Source organism: Anopheles cruzii, chromosome 2 (assembly GCF_943734635.1).
Source record: "Anopheles cruzii chromosome 2, idAnoCruzAS_RS32_06, whole genome shotgun sequence".
NCBI classification, from domain to species: domain Eukaryota; kingdom Metazoa; phylum Arthropoda; class Insecta; order Diptera; family Culicidae; genus Anopheles; species Anopheles cruzii.
This window is the reverse complement of record NC_069144.1, coordinates 50531034-50552650: the sequence shown is the minus strand read 5'-3', so window position 1 is coordinate 50552650 and position 21617 is coordinate 50531034. Positions and strand designations below refer to the sequence as shown.

The window sequence follows — 21617 nt, the reverse complement described above, 5'->3', positions numbered from 1 at the left end:
AGTTGCTTACCGAGAAGTAATTGACACACAAATTGCGCAAAAACTCACGGTGATATCGCTCAAGGAACGAACATATTCAAGAAGAAGAACGCAACAACGACAGACGAAGAAAATAAATCTGGGGACCGTGTGGTCCGATGCATGTGGCAACATTAGGGACCGGCCATCATGTTGACAACAAAGAAGATGTTTACCGAGCACCTGCTGACGCTGGTGCTCACGCTAAGCTTGCTACGGGTTGATCCCGAAAACTACCTCGATCTGCACTGGAGTGCCGGTGGTCGGCTTGCCGGCGTCGGCGATGGCGACTGGCAATTGGAACCGCTGGCCGCGCCGCTTTACTCGAACCGATCGTACGTGAGCCGGAAGTTTCTGCCACCGATCATCGAAGATCTGTCACGCTTCGAGCAGCCCTTTATCGAGCCCAATTACCGTGGCTTGCAAACGTACCTGCTGAACATTCAGGCAGCCGAGGATACCACATCATCTACCGGCAGTGGCGGTGTCGGAGGAGGAGGGGGAGGCGGTGGAACAATTGTCGAAGAAAGGCCACCGTCTCCACTGCCAGCGGGAGGCGGGACGACGATGCCTAACGCTCACAATGTCACCGTTTCACCTGTGTTGGCCAATGTGCTAACAAATTTCGATGTTGATGCTGAAGACATTTTCCTCAACGGCGATCTGTTCGTAGAAAGCACTTCGGTGATAGAGCAGAATATGGCAGATTTGAGCGATTACGATACAATCTTGCTGGAGAATCCGACTGCGAAATTCGACCCCGGAGCGGTGGTGCACGATATCGAAGATACCATACTCAGGGCCCGGTCGTTAATGAACTCGGCGAATGAGTTCATGAAAAAGGAGGACCCAGAAGAGGCCGCCGCCGCCACAACCAGTTCCTCGACAACATCCGATGCAACGCGAATGGTTGGCGCTGCGGTCAATCAAACGCATCGGCGACACGATCATGGCGAACAGGAACAGGGTGCTATTAAGGATCCTCCGGCTGCGTTCAATCGCAGCGATCGCGCGAATACGCAGCAGAAACACTTAGTGAGCACAGATTTGGACAGTGAAGATGAGGAGAAATGTTGCCCTTCGTCCGATAAAAGTGAACCAAAAAGCCCCCTGCCAAACGGTGGCCCAGCGCAAGACCTAACGCAAGAGGTAAATTATGCAAAAAACAATATTTTCAAACCAACCAAATGGCCAAATTCTGCGTTCATCATATTGTGACGCCATTGGGTCGATACAATCACAAAGGAATCGGCCGGCACACGTTCGCACGGTCAATTGCGGTCAAACCCCGCAGTAGGCGGGATGTGTTTCAGCTAGTTGAAATATGGTAGGACACCGCCATGTGTGCCGCCCTTGGAGGTCGCACCCGTCTGCTCCCTCGTATATCGCCGGTGGGGGAAAAAGTGTAAACAGACAAAGATTGTCCCGAATAAAATTCGCTGACCTTACGTTGGCGCGGCATCTGACGAATGGCGCCGCGGAGAGTGCGTGCGGCGTTTACGGGGGATGCAGTTTTTTCAAGGAATACACAAGCTTGGTATTCTCTTTTATTGCCATCCGAGTGCACGGGGCAGGCCGGCTTTTACTGCGGGGTTGCGCTTCTTTGTTTCGAGTGCTCGAATAAACTCCGAAAACGGAATGACCTCAGAGATGCGAAACGAAAATAACGAACGTTCGGATGTGCAGTGTTGTGTGTGGCAGACTTATTTATATGGCAACAGGGAGGCACAAACAAGGTGGCCCCAGAACGGGTGCGTGGTGCCGGAGTGTGTGAAAGCAAGAGTGCGCGATTCAGTGCCGAGACGCACACGCTTGTCAACAAACAGTTTGTTAAAACGCAGCACGATCACGCAAACGTGCTGGATGATCTTAAAAACGTGAAATACAATTTCGCGTCAACTTCGTCGCCAATCAACGTATTCGAGCGATAAACGAATTTTTTGAATCGAAAATTGTGGCGCGAGGCTACACTACCGCCACCTGGCGGAAATCGTGGAAAGCTTTTGTACTAAATGAGTACTAAAAAGTTTGTAATGGGAGACTGAAGCTCCGTTGGAACATATTTGTACATTCGCCGGTTTCCGGTCGGTCCTTCGAGGCTCAATACAATTTATTGATACATTTCTAAACGGACACTAAGTCCTTACAGGACCCCTTTTCGTTTTGGTGTATTTTATTATTTCTTTTACATTATTTTCGTAGGAAACGATTCAAGTCCTGTAGCCTGTAGCCTTGATTAAGCTGTCGAGTCGAAGTTGGGTTTTAGATCTATATATTAATATCAATTAAATCAAAAACCTGTAATCGTTTCCTTCTGTAATCGTTTGTCACACCGTCGCTAGCTAACAAAATTTGTGTGTTTCCACTTCCAATTAAGCCAATTGGCGGAGACAATTGCAAGGTAAAAGAATATGGTTCAAATAAAACTAATACCGATTGCGCAATCGAGTGCGATACATTACTGATCGATCCTGGAAAATATCGGGTATATTTCTAATCTTTAAATGTTCATAAGCGAATTGTGCAAAAGATTTGTACAAGTCGTTTCGATGGCCAGGCTGGGTAGCGCTATTGTGTTTCATTGCTTCGCAGTGTCCCCCTATTTTGCCATAGACGGGTAAAAGGGGGCACAACGGGACATACCGTGCCATGCCAACGTCTTTACCGCGGTTTATCTAATTTTTGTTCGCTATCTCACCACTCACGCTACGCGATAACGCCATTATCAGTTGTACGGAAGGGTTTAGATAAACTGACCGCGCAAGGCAGGTGTTGAAGAGTGCTTCACTGCTCGCCTCAGTCAAGGCGCAAAGAATCTGTTGGTCGGGTAGGCAGCGCCCGTAAGTGGAAAGGCTACGTTGAACGGCTGCAGTTTTACTACTGCTCGACACTACTTCCGTGTTTTGGTTTTTTTAGTATACCGAGTGAGAGTGTGGTGCTCCGGAACAACACCAAAAAACGATGAAACATATCAAAAAGGTTCTTTTAACTACCGGTGACTTACGCGCTACGCATCGAATTGAAGAAACCGATCCGACGACGTCGTCCTGCTCGAAATCCTCGATCCGCGAGCGCTAATGATGTGTTGTGGTACCTTTCGTTTGTTTTAGGAAATGGATCTAATCGAAGTGCTCTGGAAACAAGATGTCGATCTTGGATTTACCCTGACGAATGCCGCCATCAGCACAGCCAACGGCAGAGACACGGCACACTCGTCGATTGCCGATGGGGCCGCTGCTAGCATCAAACCCGACAGTGATGACGATTTGGAGAAGCTGAAAGCCTTGCTCGAGATAAAAAATGACAAGGTACGTACGCGTAGCGCACGTGGCACATGCATGCGTTTCTGAGGGTGCCAATTGCCAATAGGGTGGCCATTTTCGTGTAACAAGTCGGCAGGTTATTTAATACCCTTTTCCCAATGTCTGGCACAGAACATCGATGGAGAAAAGCAACGCGATGTCGCGGATGACAGCAGCCTGGCTGACCCCTGGGCTGGATTATCGTACACGATTGACACGGAAACGGGTAAGGCCTTTTTGGGTGGCAAAAATGGTATCATTAACATCAGCACAATGGCTTTCTCGATTAAGTTCATTAACTATATATTGAATCAATGAACCACCGGCCGGCCGATGGCCTGTTGACTCATGGTTGAGAATGGAGCGGCTATGTTTGTTTATGCCCCGGGCATGGTTGTGAAATGAATACCTCATCGCGCTAGCTTAACTTGAGTTGGTTAACAGTGCCACGGGGTATGCTGGTAATTAATTATTTATTACTAAGCTTACGCGCACCTAGTGCCCAGCAAACAATAACTCACTATGAAAGGCGGTTAAACGATACCGATATGCCGAGACGGGCCAAAGTTCGGGTTTTTGTAACAACAGAACGCAAGTATCACCGTGTCGTCATTGATTATTAATCTTGGTATACACAATTATTGGGGATTTATCCTATTTAGCAAATCTTTTGCCACTTCCGTCCATTTATGGTCATATTTGCTAGAACATATGATTTAAGTATAAACCGTATCATGTTTTATATCATTATATAATTTATGGTAGGAAATAAGTATCAAAATTAAATTGTTTACGTGTGGATTGTATTTCTCTTTTATGTTTACTGCTGTTGAACGGTTACCTGTTTATTTATACGATACTAGCGGATCCCGGCGCGCGTCGCTGCGCCTCATTTCATCCTTATTTCTCGATTGGGAGGCGTTTTAGAGGACTTCTTGGTGGGGTATCCGAACAGCTTCGCTTTTCGCTTCCCGTTACTCATACTTTTCAAACGATCGGGCTTCCCGGTGACGTATCCGTTCAATTTCCCTTCCCGCCTCCCGTTACTCCTCCGTTTCCCGGTGACGTATCCGATCGGCTTCCCGTTGCATACATGTCAAAACTCGCACCACCTGAGTTTGGCTGAAATTGCTTGAAAATTATCCGAGCTTTGCTGACATTAACCCAGATTTTGTATGGGTTAATGCCCCTCTCCCTTTAAACCCCTCCCCTCTTTACAAAAAGGGTCTTTGCAAAGAGGGGAGGGGTTTCAAACATTCACCAGAACATTTCCCCTTCCCCAAAACTCCCGCCTGCCGAGTTTGGTTCGATTTGTTTGAAACGTTTGGACGTAACGTATGGGCGTTACGGTACGTTACGTTTGTATGGGAGCCCCCCCTCCCCGGAGGCGTGGGAGGGTCAAACTTTCCTATTCACAATCCGGGGTCACAAAACTACGCTGTGCAAAATTTCATGCGGATTGGTTCAGTAGTTTTGGAGAAAATGCGGTACAGACAGACAAACAACCATTTTTATATATATAGATTTACATACATTAAATATATTCCCTAAGTTTATAAAAGCCCGTTATCAACGCTCCCTGCTTACGCGTGTGCCAAACAGACAAACACTTCTCTGCTAGGCTTTTAGTCATGATTAATGGCTAAATTACTATTGTGTGAAAGTATATCACACATTTTTCCATCTTTTTCACCAATCTTGATTCGGTCGCACTTTATCTGCTGTACCGTATATCTAATACGTTTCGACCAAGAGTAGGAGGAAGCTTTGCGGCCATCGCGGCGAAATGCCGCTTTGGCTTCCAGCGGCTTTTCCAATTCCGAACATCGCACCGTGGGGCACCTCGGAGCGTTTATGCGCGTCCCCAAACGGTGCGGTGTCCATTGTGGTGGCGCGCAGCGGTATGATATTATTCCATCTGCTGTTGGCATTGGCTTAATGTACCTGTGTGCGGCCTGATCATTTGTGCGTCAGGCTGTAAAAAATGCAATGAAAAATGAAGGAACGCGAGAAACCCGGCAAACCGACGACGGCGACGACACAGTGCGATGGCTATTCTCGAATAAAAGGGATCGTTGATTGCCGCTGAATTGTGTACACCCATTCGAGGCCCATCACCCGGCCGGGCGGCCATATTAAGTAGAGGCCGCGCGTTGGATGTCGCGGCAAGCGCACACACATACACACAAGCACACCGGCTCATATATGGCCGCGCGCAGTGTTCGTTAATTCCTTCCCGCGGCGTCGTCGTCGCCGTCGCCCGTTGCCGGCAGGGCACGTAGTTTATGTATGTGGAGCAATAAAAGAGATATATAATTCGGCTTTCCATTATTTTTCGGTGGAAACTGCAAGTTCATTTCGCGTTCATTTTTCATCCTCCCTCCGGGTTGCTCTGCCGGGGGACGGGCGCAGTTAGGGCTTCGCTGCGTATTCGCTTCGCTGCTTGCAACTAACTACCAGCACGCGGGACGGCGACGGCCAACACGACGTTGATCCGAAGGCGCACAGACCCGTCGCCAACCATGTGGTATGCGGGACGCGCGGGTTGGATGTATTTTCCCTCTTTTTTTTGCTGGTCCATACCCTCTGGCCCCGAAAGAAACCCAACCACGCGTGTGAATTGAAAAGTTTTTCTTGAACCTTTTCCTCGTGGTTCATATTTTACGGAATTTTGTTACCGTACTGACGGGGAATTAAAACCGGAGTAAGAAAGAAGCCGCGAAAAGTGTCCGTAATCTTTGATTAATCCAACGCCAGGCCTACGAAAACCTTGAGTTTTCCCCCAAGGCCGCTTAGGACCCGGTTCCATAAACTTATCAACACGGATCCTGTAACACGCTTGGTTTCATGGACGGAATATTGGCCACAGTCGTCGCCAGCTAGAGAAGTGCGGGCCCCAAACGTTATAATAGTCCGCGGAGAAAAGGTGCTTTGTGTGCTTTGAGTGGGAAAAAGAGAGGAAAACAAACCATGGCCCCCCGGCCCGGCCAGCCGGAGACAGAGACGGCAAGCGCGCGTGGGAGAAACGCGAAGAAAAAAGAAAATAGCATGCGAGTATTATTAAATGTATCATCTTGCGGGGTATTATCTGAGAGCAGCAGCGGCGGGCGGAAACGGGCGACGGGCGAGCCCGAGAACCTCGGTCGGGCGGCCGAGAGACCGAGGGAGAAGAAAGTGAGCAGTAAATGGAAAGCGTGGCTTTGTTTCGCGGTATCATCAATCAGTAAAAAGGACGTCAATGGGGGGAAAACGGAGAACTGCGCGCTGGCGGCCCAGTGCTCGTTCTAGCCACCGACGAAGCAACCACAACCATCGCAACGACGGCGGCGGCCACGCCACGGGTTCGTTTAGGATGTTGCTGTCGGCCGCGATAAGCTGGTGCGGTTTCAGTGCGCCCTTGCCGCCGCCCGGCACATTGGCCTGGCATTGACGTCGTCGGCCATTTCTCAAGAAACCAGGAATGCTACGGGGGAGCGAGGGAAGCGAAAATAAATGAACACGGACAGAGTCACGGTTTTGACGTGGGGTGGCAGGCGCTGGCCACTCGGTCTCGCTCATGTTTGCTTGCGTATGGAGCTGTTTGTGTATGGATCGATGAATTTTTGTGCCTTTTCGGGTCGTTCCATTGGCCGGGACCGGGAAAAGTGAATACTTTTCCTCTCTTCCTGCGAAAATGCAGGACAACGAACAAAACTATTATTGGGATTGTTTGCGACCACGACATTGCTGGACACCGACTGGTCAGGGATGATCCTTCCAGAGTGTCTGCTTTGCTTGTAAAACCTCCGAAAAAGGCTGCAGGTCGTTTTCATTGTAGAAATTTAAATGTATCGTTTCTTCTCAGTCATGGACGTTGCCAGATAGCTACGTGCGGAGGACCGAAACGGTGATAACTTACTTTCGCCATTTGCTTTTACGGTTTTATGTAAATTGTGCACCAATCTCTGGGCTTTCTTTTGTGCTGGAAGCATTCAAAACGAAGAGGGTTTCAGAGTCCATTCAGAAATATCTATATTGAATCGAATGAATTTAATGTCGTTTCCATTCTAAACTTTGGCAAAAATGGTCTCCCAGAAAAGTTGTCATGGGAAATAATAATTTAGAAATAAAAATAGGACGTTTCTAAGGAGAGTGACGACATGTAAAAATTATACAATATAAAATGATATTTATTGACAACATCTCATTTGGAGGTTTGTATTTAATACGTAATGACTTCAACATTAAAGTTACTAATCGAAACGTGGATGTATGAAGCAATGGAACCTCAAACATAGATTACTTATCACAAAATATGTACACCGTAATGACGTCTACTGAGCAGAAACGAGAAGTAAATGCTAATAAGATTTCTAAACTGAAAATACGTAATAGGGACACTCTAAACTCCACACTAGTGACCGAAAATGCTGTATGAACGTAAGGCAAATAAGAAGATTGTTCGCCATGACATGACTGGTTGAAACATGTCTTCAAACATTTCAAAGCATGAAACGAGATTATACGGAGTAGCTGCAGTAATGCTCTAGTGTGTAGGATTGTTATTCAGTTTGAGATTATTGAGAGAGTTAATTATCGATCATAACCGGTACATTCTTGCTAGGTGATAAGCATTCTTAAATACAGATGACAGATTTAGCCAATTTGAAAGCCAAATCTTCTTTGATACAGATTATATGTTCGCAGCTTAAAGCATTGTGCCACAAAAGAGATATTTTTGAACATTCAAATGGTTGTTTGACGAAAACAACCAATTACGACCAACAACTCAATCGTGAAATTAACATAGAAATTAGTTTTGTGTCACTTGACCTTATTAAACTGTAAACTTTCTGAACCAAAGCGAAACTTTTTGGTGACGGATAAAAATGAGCCTTATTGGGTAGAATTTTCGTATTTGTTTTCTACATATTTGCCGTCATTTATTTGCGTCGTGAGCATTAATTTTTCATCAAAAGAAAATCAAATAGCCTATTTCCTAGTAACACACAGCCCGTAATGATGATAGCGAACAAAGCATAAAGTTACATTGAATCGCCCAGCAAAGTGTGCGAAGCGAAGAATAAATATGCGTTGGAAAAAGAGGGAATGAAAAATTGCACATGCCATGTACCGAAGGGCCAGGAAAAAGAAAATGCCTTCTTTATTGCGCATGTCGCAAAACGCGTCGCCGCCGCAAGAGGAGCACATACGCTTAGAGGCGGTACTTGTGCGAAGCCACCATGATGGGACCTCCTTTTGTGTGGCCGAGATGTGAAAGCCATGGGAAAATGTGTTTCAATGGAAATTTCGATTACTTTCCACATGGTGTGACTTTGTAATGTAATTTCGAACGTTTTACGAAAGGATAAAGTGTATTACGTCATTTATTTTTTAAACAAAGGCCCCACAAGAGTTGTAGCAACAAATTGCGTTGTTAGATTGTGTTACTTTGCGAACAACATGACATTCGCAGAGCAAACCATGGAATCGTGTTCCGGAATGAGTGGTTGACTTATTGTACATTGTTTATTACGGTGGAAATTTACCTTTGATATTTTATTTTATTTGTCTTACTTGTTTATAGGCATGTTCTCGAAATGTACCAACATTAACCGAAAATCTTGCAGCCTGAAAGACCCGTTTTTTCATCTTCGTTGCAGTTTTTTAAAGTAGTTTTCGTTTGGTTGTTTATCTTGCTATTGAATGCACTAAACTAGTATTTTAAAATGTGAAATGATATAAAAGGTTCATCAAGCAACTATTGATGGTTCATCCGTAGCTGCATTCTTGTACATTACAACGATTTATCGCCTTTTTAATGCCAAGGGCGTCTGTTCGAATTCTAACAGTGCAACTTTAATTCAAAAACCTCAATTGGTGATAAATACGGCCGATCCAACACATACAAACATCTCTATTATTGCAGTTTAATAACTTTCCTCAGTAAATAAGAGTACGATAATCCCATGATAAGAATCTTATATCAATCAGTTCTGGACCTAAGTTTCTTATTCTGTAAAGGGATTCAATTAGGCTCCATCCACACGTTGCCGTATTGAAGGTTTTACTACTTTTTATCAACTTTTCTGTACATTTTTTCTGTACAAAGTATTCAAAACAGTTCGGCGGCGTCTCTATTCGGAGTATTCAACATGGTACGAGATGCCGGAATGCATAGCCGGGTTTTTTAATTATTCATTGCCAACAAACCTAACCTTCCGAAAGAAAGTGCAACATTCGTATGACAAACGAATTTTTTTACTTCGTCACCATTGTGGTGCATAAAAGTTTGATGATCCAGCTACTTTTGTGGGGCGAATTGTGAAAGACACACCCCGGTGTGGCCGCGCCGGTCTTCTTCGGTCAGAATTTCGCCTCCACTCAAGCATGTTCGTGTTTGCTACTTGTGTCAATGAGTGGCCCAGAGTGTTCCTCTCAAATTTAAATAACTAGAACGGGCTGAAGTGTGATCTTTTCCTGAGGCTTCCGGGTCTCCGGGCCAATATTTGCTGTTTGACATTATCCTTAAGTGAACATAAAAGCGTTTGTTTTGTAATGCAATTTCTAAGTTTATTGCTTTGTTGGTGTAACTGAAGAGAACGATTTATTGTTTCGTGTTTTTTATGATACTTAACATAAAATGCGTTCAAATGCTTCCATTAGAAGCACTTCCGAGCTGTGCCGGGCTTACCAGAGGCAAAGACTTCATTAGTTCTAGTGTGCGGAAAGGCAATTCGAGGACAGCCGGCCCCAGGGTGATTATGGCACGATTCGTCACACGGAGAACGAGAACGCATTAACAATCGAAACAAAAATCCCCCATGGATTTTTCGTTAATAACCGCTCCGTACGTGACGGCGGGAGCCAATGGGCGCCGGAGATGGATCCTACGACGCGCTCAATCTCAGACGGCACCGGGGCGGCCGTGGGGTGTCCACGGATCGAAGGCAATCAAAACGTATCCTTCCGCCGCCTCCATAGCCGTCGTATCGGCCGACCCGTAAGCCCTCTGCTCTTCTGCCGCTCCCGCCATAGAAGGGAATGCGCGCGCTCGCTGTAAACGGCTCTGAACTCGGTGCGGCCGAATAGAATGCAATTAAGGGAAGTGTTGGCTTCATAGTGTGTGTGTATGACGGCAAGGTAAGCGTGTGTATAGAGTGTACACTACCAATTCCTGTTTAGCGATCGGGCGAATAAAGAAACTAGGAAAAGGTTCGCAAAGAAAACACAGCAAACGGTGAGAAAGAGCGAGTGAGAGAGAATGATGGACAGAGAGAGGGAGAGAAATTGATTGAAAGCCACGCCTTCTGCGCGATGTGCAGCTGCTGGCTGTGTGTGATCAAATATGGCATACTACTATGGCTGTGTGCTGTCACTCTGTCGGCTCGATCACTATGTTGTGCCGCGGTCCTTTATTTACCTCACATGATTAATGTTGCAAAGCGCGCGATGTTATTGCTGCACACGACAGGGCCACAGAATATGTACTTGGCCGGGTGGACCCCGAAGGGAGGTCGGCACGCTTTTGTTAAGAATGTAATATAAGGGAAAACGCGAGAGCACTACGCGGCTTACTTTTATGGGATGGCCAGAGTGCGTTGCACACACACACAAACACACACACGCACATGCTCCCAACCATACATATGAGGAGTCGCGCAGGGGCCAGACCAGGGCACACAGAAAGCTTCCTTAGTTTAAGCCTCAACCTCTGGGGATAATATGTATGTGGGCCGAATAATATCGCCATAGTCTCTATCCGACCCACACACAAACACACGCACATGCACACGCACAAACACAAAGAAAAGGGCCACGGCTGGGTGACGAACGAATAGGACGCGCCCGTCCGTCCGTCCGTTCGGATATGTTCGGATTCGCCAACAGTGATGATCGTCCGAGGAGCCGGCCAAGAGTGTATTGTAAGCGGCGGAGCGGTTTTTCTTTCTGATTCTTCCCATGTTTTTTATGTTTACTGGTGCCACCCTGCTCAACACAACCATAATCGAGCGGCCCGATTGTGCCGAGACACGGGCATCTTTGTGGAGAGAACATTTTTCCTCGAGTCATTATTACATGGTGATTTATATTGTGTGGTTTGTTTGGTCGGTGCGCGCTGTGCTGAGCCGCTTGTCGCAGTTTGTGTCGTTGAGAGACGCGGTTTTGGGGCCAAAAAAGATGGCGAATTTCTAAGGCGGAAGCGGTTGTTCGACCGAGCGGCCAGAGAACGTTTGTGTCCCTGCGTAGGGGCGCCTAAAAAGCCCACTACTGACCCACACAGGTGTGGCAAGGAAAATTTTATAACCAAAAATCGCTATTGTGCAGTTCGAAGCGAAAATTACTGACACGGCAGTAATGCAGCGCGAGTATCCTTACGATCGAGCTGATCGAGTGATGAAACACAGGTGCCAGAGGGCTCCTTCTGGTTGGTGTTTTAGTGGCTTAAAATGATGGGCCAGAAAGTACGCCACGATTTATGTTTGAAAAAGTGGTTGGAAGACACGACGAAAGTGTCAAGTGGATTGAAGAAAACCAATTGTGATTCGGATGCGGTGTAGTACCATCACGCGGGCCTTTCGAGGTGATAGCGAGAGCAAAACGTACAGGTTAAAGTCACAAAATTAGTAAAACTGTGTGCTGTTTCAGTTCTAAGGTGCATGAGTGGTAGACGTTAATGTTAAGCGAATGACGAACGGCAGGCCATTTCCCAGTGTGCTATCCTCCAGTGAACCGATCCTAGTCAGAGGGCAGAGTGTTGTTGTGAGAAAGTGAAAATTCTACCAATCCTTTGGTTGATTTCTGTCCGCTAGAAGCAGTAAGCTCTGCCGACTGTTGTGTTGTGGGCCAAAAAGTCAAACAAAACAAAAATATCATAGAGTCATAACGACGACCGAGTTCCCGATGTTCTAAGATTTACAACAAAATATGTAGAGTGTTGTTTTTCTGCCATACAGCGTCTTAAGCTATTTGTATCGTCAGCACCTGTGAAAAGGTAACATCAAAACAGGCATATAAAAGGCCTATCAAAACAGCGGAAGAAGGTACGTGTTGTCCCTGTTGCTTTTTGTTATGAAAATGTTTTGATCTTTTGGAACTATTGGAGTTTATTACAACTATTTTCGCCATTTCCGGATTCAAGAGGAACCATTCTTTGGTCCGTCAGAACGTAATTTTGTAGTATCATTTTTAGAGGCTTATTTAGAGTTGCCAAACTTCAAAGCTATACTGTTGATGTTAAAAAAATGTTTTATCATATGTTGATATGTTCAACAGCATCACTCAAAAAATAATTGGTTCAGGTAAAGAACCTCTGTTTTATCTTTATCAGATGCTCTTAACTTGTTCAATCCATTGATGTTTTAAGGAATGAGAATTGTATGACTCAAAATTGGTGGCACCATTGGCTTCACAGCACCAGGTGGCTCTTCGTCAGCTCCCAATCGCGTCCCAAATGCGGAAAGCGCCAATTTGCCAATTCAAAAATCATAACAGAGCACTAATCTGGAATGCAAAAGATTAAGTTCAAAACAATGCATGTTCATTTGCATCCATTTTCTTATTTTTTTTGTTGCATTCATTTTTCCTTAACTAGTTAAAGATCTAATTGCAAGAGAGGAATATCCAGGAGAAATATCAATCAATCGTAAGAACTCAGAGAAACTCTCTCTGAAGCTGAAGACATGAAGACAGTTCCTTCGACAAACCTTCGTCTTAACTATAATAAAACAGCATTTATCATTACACTTAAAGTAGCTACTGTTGTCCTACGCTAAACATGGCACTGCAAGCTTCAATTGCCACTGAACACTCCAATGCCACAGAACAAATTGAAACCACTGAACGCTCGCATTTTCCTTTCGGCTAAATCAACCCCAAAATATCTGATTGTGATAGTTTGTTTAACAATCTAATAAATCTGAAACATAAAAAAGGTGCTCCGGAAACAAATCATTATGTTATCCGCAGAGTTGAAAACAATGTAAAAGAAACAACGATGGCCGTTCAAGTTCCCCTGATTGGCCTGTGAAATGCACAACAATAATCTCACCAACGGTACGGAGCAAAGTTCAGTAGAGCAGCAACCGTCCCTGCAGTGTCCTTTCAAAATAAAATCCAGGGATCGCTGCCGTTGAATTGCCGTTTGGCTGCTCGCCGTAAATAAATTTGTCTTCCAGAGGAGACCTTTGAATTGACTCTGCAGCTGACGCAGTATTGAGCGGGCAGCTCACGGCCATTTTTCCACGCACACACACCGATTGTTCCGATCGAGAAACATCTCTATTCCCTGGAGTAAAATGGTGGCCCATTATTTATTACTAACAGTGGAAAAAGGAATCGAAATACGGTACGGAGAAGCTGCGCTCCGTAAAGGCCACCTTTTTATACTTCATGCCGGGAGCGTGTGTAGAGTGCGTTAGTTTCATTAATTATGTTTCTGCAGCAGATTGCTGCTTCTCATTTATTCTCAATATTAAAAATATAATAGAAATAATTTCAGCCAGTGGGAAAAGGTCCTTTATTCCGTTCGAGACCCCCCCGTATGCTCAGACCCCGGGCAGACCCTGCCCAAGGAGTGGCCTCCGTGTGTGTTTGAGGGACAGAGAGAGAGAGAGAGAGCCTGGCTGGATGGATGGTTGGCTGGCGGGTTGGTGTGAATCATTAATCAAAATTTTCTTATTCAAATGCCGCAGTTATTGAACTGTCGCCGTGAAGGCACCGGGACCATTAGTCATATTTTTCTGACAGTCTGCCGCACGTAGGTACCAAAGCACGGTCGGAGCATTCCTTTTTCTTCGGGCTGGGTTGCCAAAAAACTGGAAGCTAGGTATTTGTGGAACCTATTTTTTCAATGCTCGATAAGCTTTTCATAGAGCTCACAAAGCACACAGTCTACGTTTTCCATGTATGGGCCTTTGGCCGCTGCAGTTTTGGAAACGACGGTCGATCGATTGTAGAGAACTGGTGAAAATTAATGCAAAAGAATGCGATTTGCTTTCGTGTTCACCTGGAAAAATTTGGCACCAAAAAGGCGCGCTTCAGGCGCAACACTTTGGGTTTCATTCGTTCTCCGCCGGAACTCCCCAACAATAAACCGATGCAAAATGTTTCCACGTTCGGATTCCTGGTTCCGCCGCGGCCCCCCACACTTTTGAGAGCCAGATTTTACTTTCGTTCAAGCACTTCTCGTTTTCTTGCCCGCACCGGACGCGCCGGCTCTTGACTCGCGCACGAAAATGCTGTGCGGGGAGCCCCAGCGGACCCGTCTCGCCTCGGCCGCGGCCGGCGGAAAATGAAACTGAAATCTAATGAAAAGATTACCAAATTGACCAGCGCGCAACCCAATTCTCCAATTCAATTTGTTCAATAATTTGAAAAACGATCAAAGCGTTTTGAGAAGAAGCCCAAGTTTTCGCGGCCCAAAGAGGAAGAGGACGCCAAGGTAAGACCGCGCTGTGCGATGGGTGTGCGTGTGTGTGTGTGTGCGTGAATATTGGTTTATCGTGCACTTTTGCCGGTCAAGACCATCGGTCGGCCGGAGGTTGGTTAGGCGCATGACGCAAAACAATAATATCTACCAGCGCACGCCGAGGGGATTGGGACTGAGTCGACCGGACCGGGAAGAGGAAGGGCACCCCCAAAGTCATAAGAACAATAATTTCCTACCGCCAGACACGGAAGGACACGACACACCGACCGACGGAAGCGCGGGCAGAGGCGGTCAGCAGCAGCCACGGTAAAAAAAGACTAATTTGAAAACATTTTGGTATGTTGTGAAGTTGAAGGTTATTTTCCATAATTGGTTTCTATGTGCTGGCGGGCGAGACCAGTACATAGTGACCGGCGGGCGAGCTCTCAGAGCCGGTGGATCGACATCGTGTGTAGAGTTTCGGGTTCGAGCGATCATCCGTAAGGCTGCTCCGGACCGCGGCTTATGTACCGCGCGATCCGACGATCATCGACGAAGCGAGTGTGAACGAAGCAAGTGTGGCGCGCAGAATTGAGCGAAGAAGCAAACAAAAAAAAAGGAGAAACACGGACGAGAATCGAAAGAGGCGCAAGAGTAGCCAAAGCCGAAGATTCACGAAAAACGTCTTGATACGCGCGCACACAGACACACACAACGCCGCGCGCGCACTTATCTCGCGACCGACGGCGCGCCATCGTGTTTAGCGATCGCCGCCGTTCTCCGATGGATGATTCTCCCCGGCGGATGGCTTCTAGAAAATGGTCAATTCTGGGTGTAACACAAATAAGAGGCAAGAAGGGTAAGAACTCCGCCACAAGAAGGGAAGCAGTTCGAGTGTGTATTTGGCTAATTGGGAAATGTAGATTTTGGGGTGCTTCGGTTTAAAAGTTCGATCTGTTCGCCGGCCGGATCTCTCACATGTTGTTACTCTGAAACATTTTATTACCCGTTTACTTTTGAATAATTTTTGTTTTGATCATCATGAATATTATTGTTATTCAGTTACTTGCCCATCTTTGATCTTTGCTGCCAGTTCTGCTTCTAATTTGAAAAATTTTGTGTGTTTTTGTGCTTCTGAAATTGAAATTAAGCATATTCTAGAGTTGAGATTCACAACATTTGCAAGGTACAAGTATTTACGGGATTTATTGGTGCCGAAAAGCATTGATCTCTTCGTTTCTCGCTGATTTGTCGTTGTCGTTGGCAAAATATGTTTTCAGGCCGATGGACAGACTATCCAACATATTGTTTTGTTATAAAAGATTAAGGTTAACAGATCATTAGATAAGGTAATAAGATCATCACGTTTCTGCAAGAGTCGCAACAGATCATGAATCATGAGAGAGTTGAAAAGACTTGAACGACTCCAAAGCGGGGAACTCGACGGCAAACTATGCGGTGTTGGGTGCATATGGTTAGATAGAATGTTTTGAGTTCTACTACCGGCAATCATCATTTCGATTGCGATTGCAGAAATACAATTAACTCAAAAATTGATATCGTTTTACATCCAAACTTAAATATTTAATATATTTAATTGCGCGTTGGGGCGAGCATCGCGGAAAAGTTGGGCAAAATCTACGGCTATTTTTATGGTACCCTGCGCTAATAGGATTACGACTCCAGCACCTGTGTCAATGACACAAAACTGTTGGCCCAAAAAAAAAAACAGCGAAAAACAATTGAAAACAAATATTCATAAATAACAAAATGTTGATTTTCAATTGTGTTTTTGCTTCGTTTGGTTTGCTATTGAACCTTTAATGATATCATAAAAAATCGGAAGCTGGCTTTTTACCCCTCAATAACATGTATTTCGTAAATAAAAAGTGAATGAGTCTCAATCTACGATCCATTGCCCGAAGGGAAAACTCAAAACCAAACTTTTTTCCCCTCGGCATCGATTGCGCGTCACCTTATCGGCATGTTTTGGCTGCCATTGTCGATCGCTGGTGAAGAATTCGCCCATCGGAAATTATTCAACTTCACCGCGGATCGAGAGAGCGGCGGCCCACGTCGGCGCTGCTAGCATACCTACGAGCCACTCCGAGGCCCCACCGAGAGACCCCACCGATGTTGATGTTTCCAAAAATGTTATTTGCCATCACGGAGGCGCAACGACGCGCCCGTCGTCGTCTCATGGTGTATCCGTGTGGCCGCGTGTGCGATCGAAGCGGAAAAGCGTACCAAATTGTAGAGTTTCAAAAATTCCTTCAAGCTCTTCGAGCTCGGGTGAGTTCGAAGTTGAGGGCTCAGTGGATGAGCCGTCGGGGCGAAGGCAGCCAGAGGCCGCCATGGAGCGGGCCGGTCTAGGAGTTGAAAGACGAAATGCCGACAGAAATGTCGAATCGCCGATTTCCGATCTCGGGTGGCGATCGTCGTCGTCGTCGTCGTAGGCCGACAAATCGATCGACAAATCGACCGGGACCGGGCGATGATCGTGTGCGTTCGTCGTACTCTTTCTCTCGGTCCTCTTTCCATCTCCGGTTCGCGTGGATGTGGGCAGAGGCAGAGCAGGGGCAGGACACCAGCATCGTGATCGTGATCTGAGGCACGTCGGGTGACGACGTGTGGAATGCCTTCCCGCTCCGAGCCACTCCACAAGCGTCCACGGGTCCCCGGGCCGCCGACGGTGGAAATGTGAACTCTCCAAGGCCCCGCTCGCTCCCAGAAGTTGACTAATAATCAACCGATATCTCGTGGATAAAATCAATAAGGAAAGAAATTAATAGCATTCGGCGGCTTCGGCCCCGGGCCCGCTGCTCATCGGACCTTCCCCCTGGGCTGTGTTACGAATTGCGCCCTCGTCTTCTTGGCGTTTTCCGTTCGCGCTTCGTTCCGTTTTCCACACGGACGGCGGCGTTGTATTACATTTATGTCTCGATGTGTGTGTCGTGCGTCTCGATTGTGCCATGCCCTGTGACGTCCACGAAATGGGGAGGTTTTGGCAAAAAACGAGCTTTAAAGGAGAGTTTATCGACATGCACATGCTCCAAGTTCTCGACATAATGACCCCCCACAGGACTATGAAGTAGAAAATGGCGGCACTGCGCTTGACCAGCGACAAGCCATCCTTCAATAACGTTGCATTGTTTCGAAATGCCGGGTGGGATGCCGTTCGAGTTGCTATTGCTTATTAATGTCGTTGTTAATATGGTTTGCAGGCGAGTACGTGCTTAACAGTTCGGACATCGACAACAGTCTGCCACCACCGTTGGCGGATTTATTTCTGGCCGAAGGTTTAACACTTCCGGATCTCGGCGGATCAGTGGTAAGTTGGCATGCGGCAGTCGCGGGGTGGACTTGGTCTGCTCACCGCCAATGATTTGCATCCTGCAGGAGGAGACTATTGGCGAAATAAAATCGAACGATTGCGGGGACGATCAGCCAACGGACGGCGAGCAAGATCCGGAGATCGCCGAGGTTCATCGCATCGAGCAGGAATTGCAGGTTTCGGTGGAAGAAATTTGTCTCGGTTCCACATCGCCTGCCGGGTGCAGCGGTTTGTTGAGTGACACCGACGATATTGCCGGCGTTGGCGAGGACCAAGCATCGGTGGCTGCGGCAACGGCAGCGGAAGCCCTCGACGACGACGGCCCTCCGGCAACCGATGAACTAGAGGATTTGCTCTGCGATATGATGATACAAACGTCGCCTCACTTCCAACATTCCCGCCAGAACACGCAAGGCTATGGCCACGGTATGAGCAGCTTCCGCCAGCCGACGGCCGGTGGCGCTGGCTACCACCACCATCACCACCATCATCACCACCATCATCAAGTAAGTTTTACTGCAACCACGCACGCCAAGGATCCGATTGTTTCTCAAACTCAAGTTGTTGGCCCAATTGGATCGAATGTCGGAATGGTGTATTTGGGAAACAGAGACCGCACCCTTCACCGAAAGCGCCTTCATCCGCTAACTCCTTAAACCGGCCATCACTATCGGGGATAATAGGGTTTCGTCAAAATCGCACATACGAGGTGTGTTCAAAAAGTTCTGACAACAAATTTGCGTTTTCCCACAAGTCCGGGCGTTTGCGAAGGATTGCTTCGGGCGAATTGCGCATAACTTGCAGGTAATGTTCGTTAGAGACCGTTCTACCTGTTGGCAACAACTCACGATGAACCACGATTACGGCAATCGAAGAAAACTGTTAGCAAAACTGTTTACATTCGACCAAACTTGGCTTTTCGACGTTCACATATTCTCGCCCCTCTGAGAACATGTTGAACCACCGATAAACGCTGCTTTGGGTCATAATAGCTTCACCATAAGCCACGGTCAACATTTCGAATGCGTCCGCGCTCTTAATTTCGTTTTTACACAAAATTTGATAAAGATTCTTTGCTATCCTTTTTTTGAAAGTGATAAAAGTCGACGATGAGCCAAATCTTGTCCAAGCTGAACAGCTGTTAAAAATTGACTGATTACTCAAAATGACCGAACTTTTCACCATAAGTGAGTGACATGTGTATCAATCTGACGCTACAAAAAAATCGGATATAGGTAGCCCGCGTAAATACAAAATTGTCAGAACTTTTTGAACGCACCTCGTGTACATATGTCCAACGTACGTCCAACATAATTGCCCACTACAGAGTTCCGGATGGGCCGAAGTAGCGCAATGTTGAAACGGGAACAAGCTTAGCTGTTCCCTTTGTGGTAGCAAAATGGTTAGAGAGCTTGTCGTCCACCATCATCTGGCTTGTAACTTTGGTCATGGTCATTCTAAGAATATCTGCTAAGTTTGGCCGGTATTCCGAAACTAGTCATGGTCTCGTACAATTTTACTCGACGTTGAAATCGATGATAAGGTGGTCCTTACGAAACTCAATCATCTTTGTTATCATCGTGTTGATTGTTGGAAAAACTAATTTGTTAACACGGACTCAAACACTCAAACCGACGCAGCGATTCTTAATTCAGCTTCTTCAATCCTTGTTAACTAAACGGCCAATCTACATAAGTACCGTAGAAACATTCTATTGCACTTCGTACTCTCTTCACTGCTCCGGCTATGGGACAGGACATCAATCAAACGGATCCATTGTTTGGTGGTCCATTACTTAAAACATATCAAAATAGCTATCGAAGCGCAGTGATTGAATATCGGTGGGCGTTCTAAGCAATTCTTTCTTCATCCGTCAACACACTACCGACCGGGGTGGTGCATTACCGATCGTTGATGATTGATTTCCGTGGCCACTTCACCGAAAGTCGATCACCCTGGCACCGTGTTTCATGTTCATGTTCAACATGTTGTTGTCGGTGATTTGCCGCGCCTGCCACACGATGGGCAGATGATCGATGGCGTCATCCTTCCGATTCAGGATGTTTGATCTTTTCTGCCACAACTGATCACATCGCCTTGGGAGAGAGAGAGAGAGACCCGCTGCTCCGCTTCGGTCGGTCCCCAAGGAGAAAGGTAATAAATTATCGACTGAAGAAGCACTGACACCGCCATGTACCACCGCCTGGAAGGTGCACCGGCTGCAGTCCTGCTGCCATGTCCTTCGTCTCCGCCTGCCTTCATCCCCCCGGGGAGGATCGCTGGTCGGCAATCTAATCCTTTTATGCATAAAAAATGATGTGTGCACCGACGTGTGTACAATTAATCATTAATTTGCCACTAAAAGCCATCCATCTCCGGCGATCGGTGAAAGAACGGCGCAGCCGAAAGGTAGGTGTACCGTTGTTGCGTCGGAGATGAGAGGTTCGCTTTCTTCACCGACCGCACACTATCGGCACTATCGGCAGTCACCCCGGGGTGAGCGTTTCGAGTTTTCCGATTTTTCCTTCCACCCCGAGGAGAAGAGCCCCTGAAGCCCCGGCGAAGGCGAAGCACAAGCACCGGAGAAAGTGCTTTCTTTCTTGTGGTCTGCGGTCTGTGGTCTGTGCCTCTTACAAAGGGTAATGAAACCCGGTGGAAGATGGTCTTTCGCGTCCGGGAAGATCTCGCCTGGGCTCATCCACCGGCCGGGGTGTGAAGGGAAAGGAGTCAAATTGATGTACCTGGCGGTGCCATCGGTGCCGTCGTCTTGTGGTGCGTCGGTTGGCAAATAAAACAATAAAAGGGCAAAAAGGACTCCCAGAGGGCAACTAACCGAAGTGCGGCTGAACTGTTGAAAGAGGAACTCCGGGAAGGAACAATCGGGAATACATTATTGCTACGCTGCTGTGCTGTGGCCATCGTCGTCGTCGGTGCTACCGGACAGCGCGCTCCATTGTTCCGGCGCATCCACCGGGCCACCACAACCCGAAAGGCGGAAAGGGCGAAAAGTCACACAAATATTATTGCCGCGTAATTTGTGCAGACTTCCCGCGGTTTCTCTCCGTCCGTCCCAAGGCAGCGGACAGGTCCTTTCGGCGGAGCCCGGTGCGTGAATAAACCGGCTCAGAACCGGCCGTGCCGAGAGAAGTGTAGTGTGTAATCGCGTGTTCCGTGTTCGGAAAAAGGAAGAAGAGCCCAACACCCTTTTTGATTCCGTCGCCATAATTATTGCTCCCAGAGCGCGTCCACGGCGTCCTCTCGTTATCCTCTCGAGTGTGTGGTGGCCGCCACCGGACCGACCAGCCGCGTACCGGCTCTGTGATTATGAAATGCCGAAGCCCACGAGCTTGAGCAGAACGCGGAAAGGCACGATGGTCGAACCGTGGCCAGTGGCCAGTGGCCAGCGGGCTGTTGTGTGGCTACCAATAATAACATGAAGGAAGCAGAGTTGCCGAACAGAGCGAGCGAGAGAGAGGCCGAAGGCAAAAAGAATAACAAAAAATAGGATGATTTCGATTGATTTTAAAAACGCATTAAGTAAGTGCTCCGTCCCAAAAAAGGGCCAATGGGGGTT

At 47.0% G+C, this 21617-nt stretch overlaps 1 protein-coding gene across 1 annotated transcript in view; it reads left to right on the top strand.

The window, feature by feature from the left end:
* Positions 1-168: 168 nt before the first annotated feature.
* LOC128267922 (segmentation protein cap'n'collar) overlaps positions 169-21617 on the top strand; it is a 35302-nt gene continuing 13853 nt past the window's right edge. The window contains exons 1-5 of the mRNA XM_053004875.1: positions 169-1167; positions 3129-3326; positions 3453-3546; positions 17934-18040; positions 18109-18549. Of these exons, the coding sequence (XP_052860835.1) occupies positions 169-1167; positions 3129-3326; positions 3453-3546; positions 17934-18040; positions 18109-18549 (1839 nt within the window). The remainder of the gene's footprint in view (positions 1168-3128; positions 3327-3452; positions 3547-17933; positions 18041-18108; positions 18550-21617) is intronic.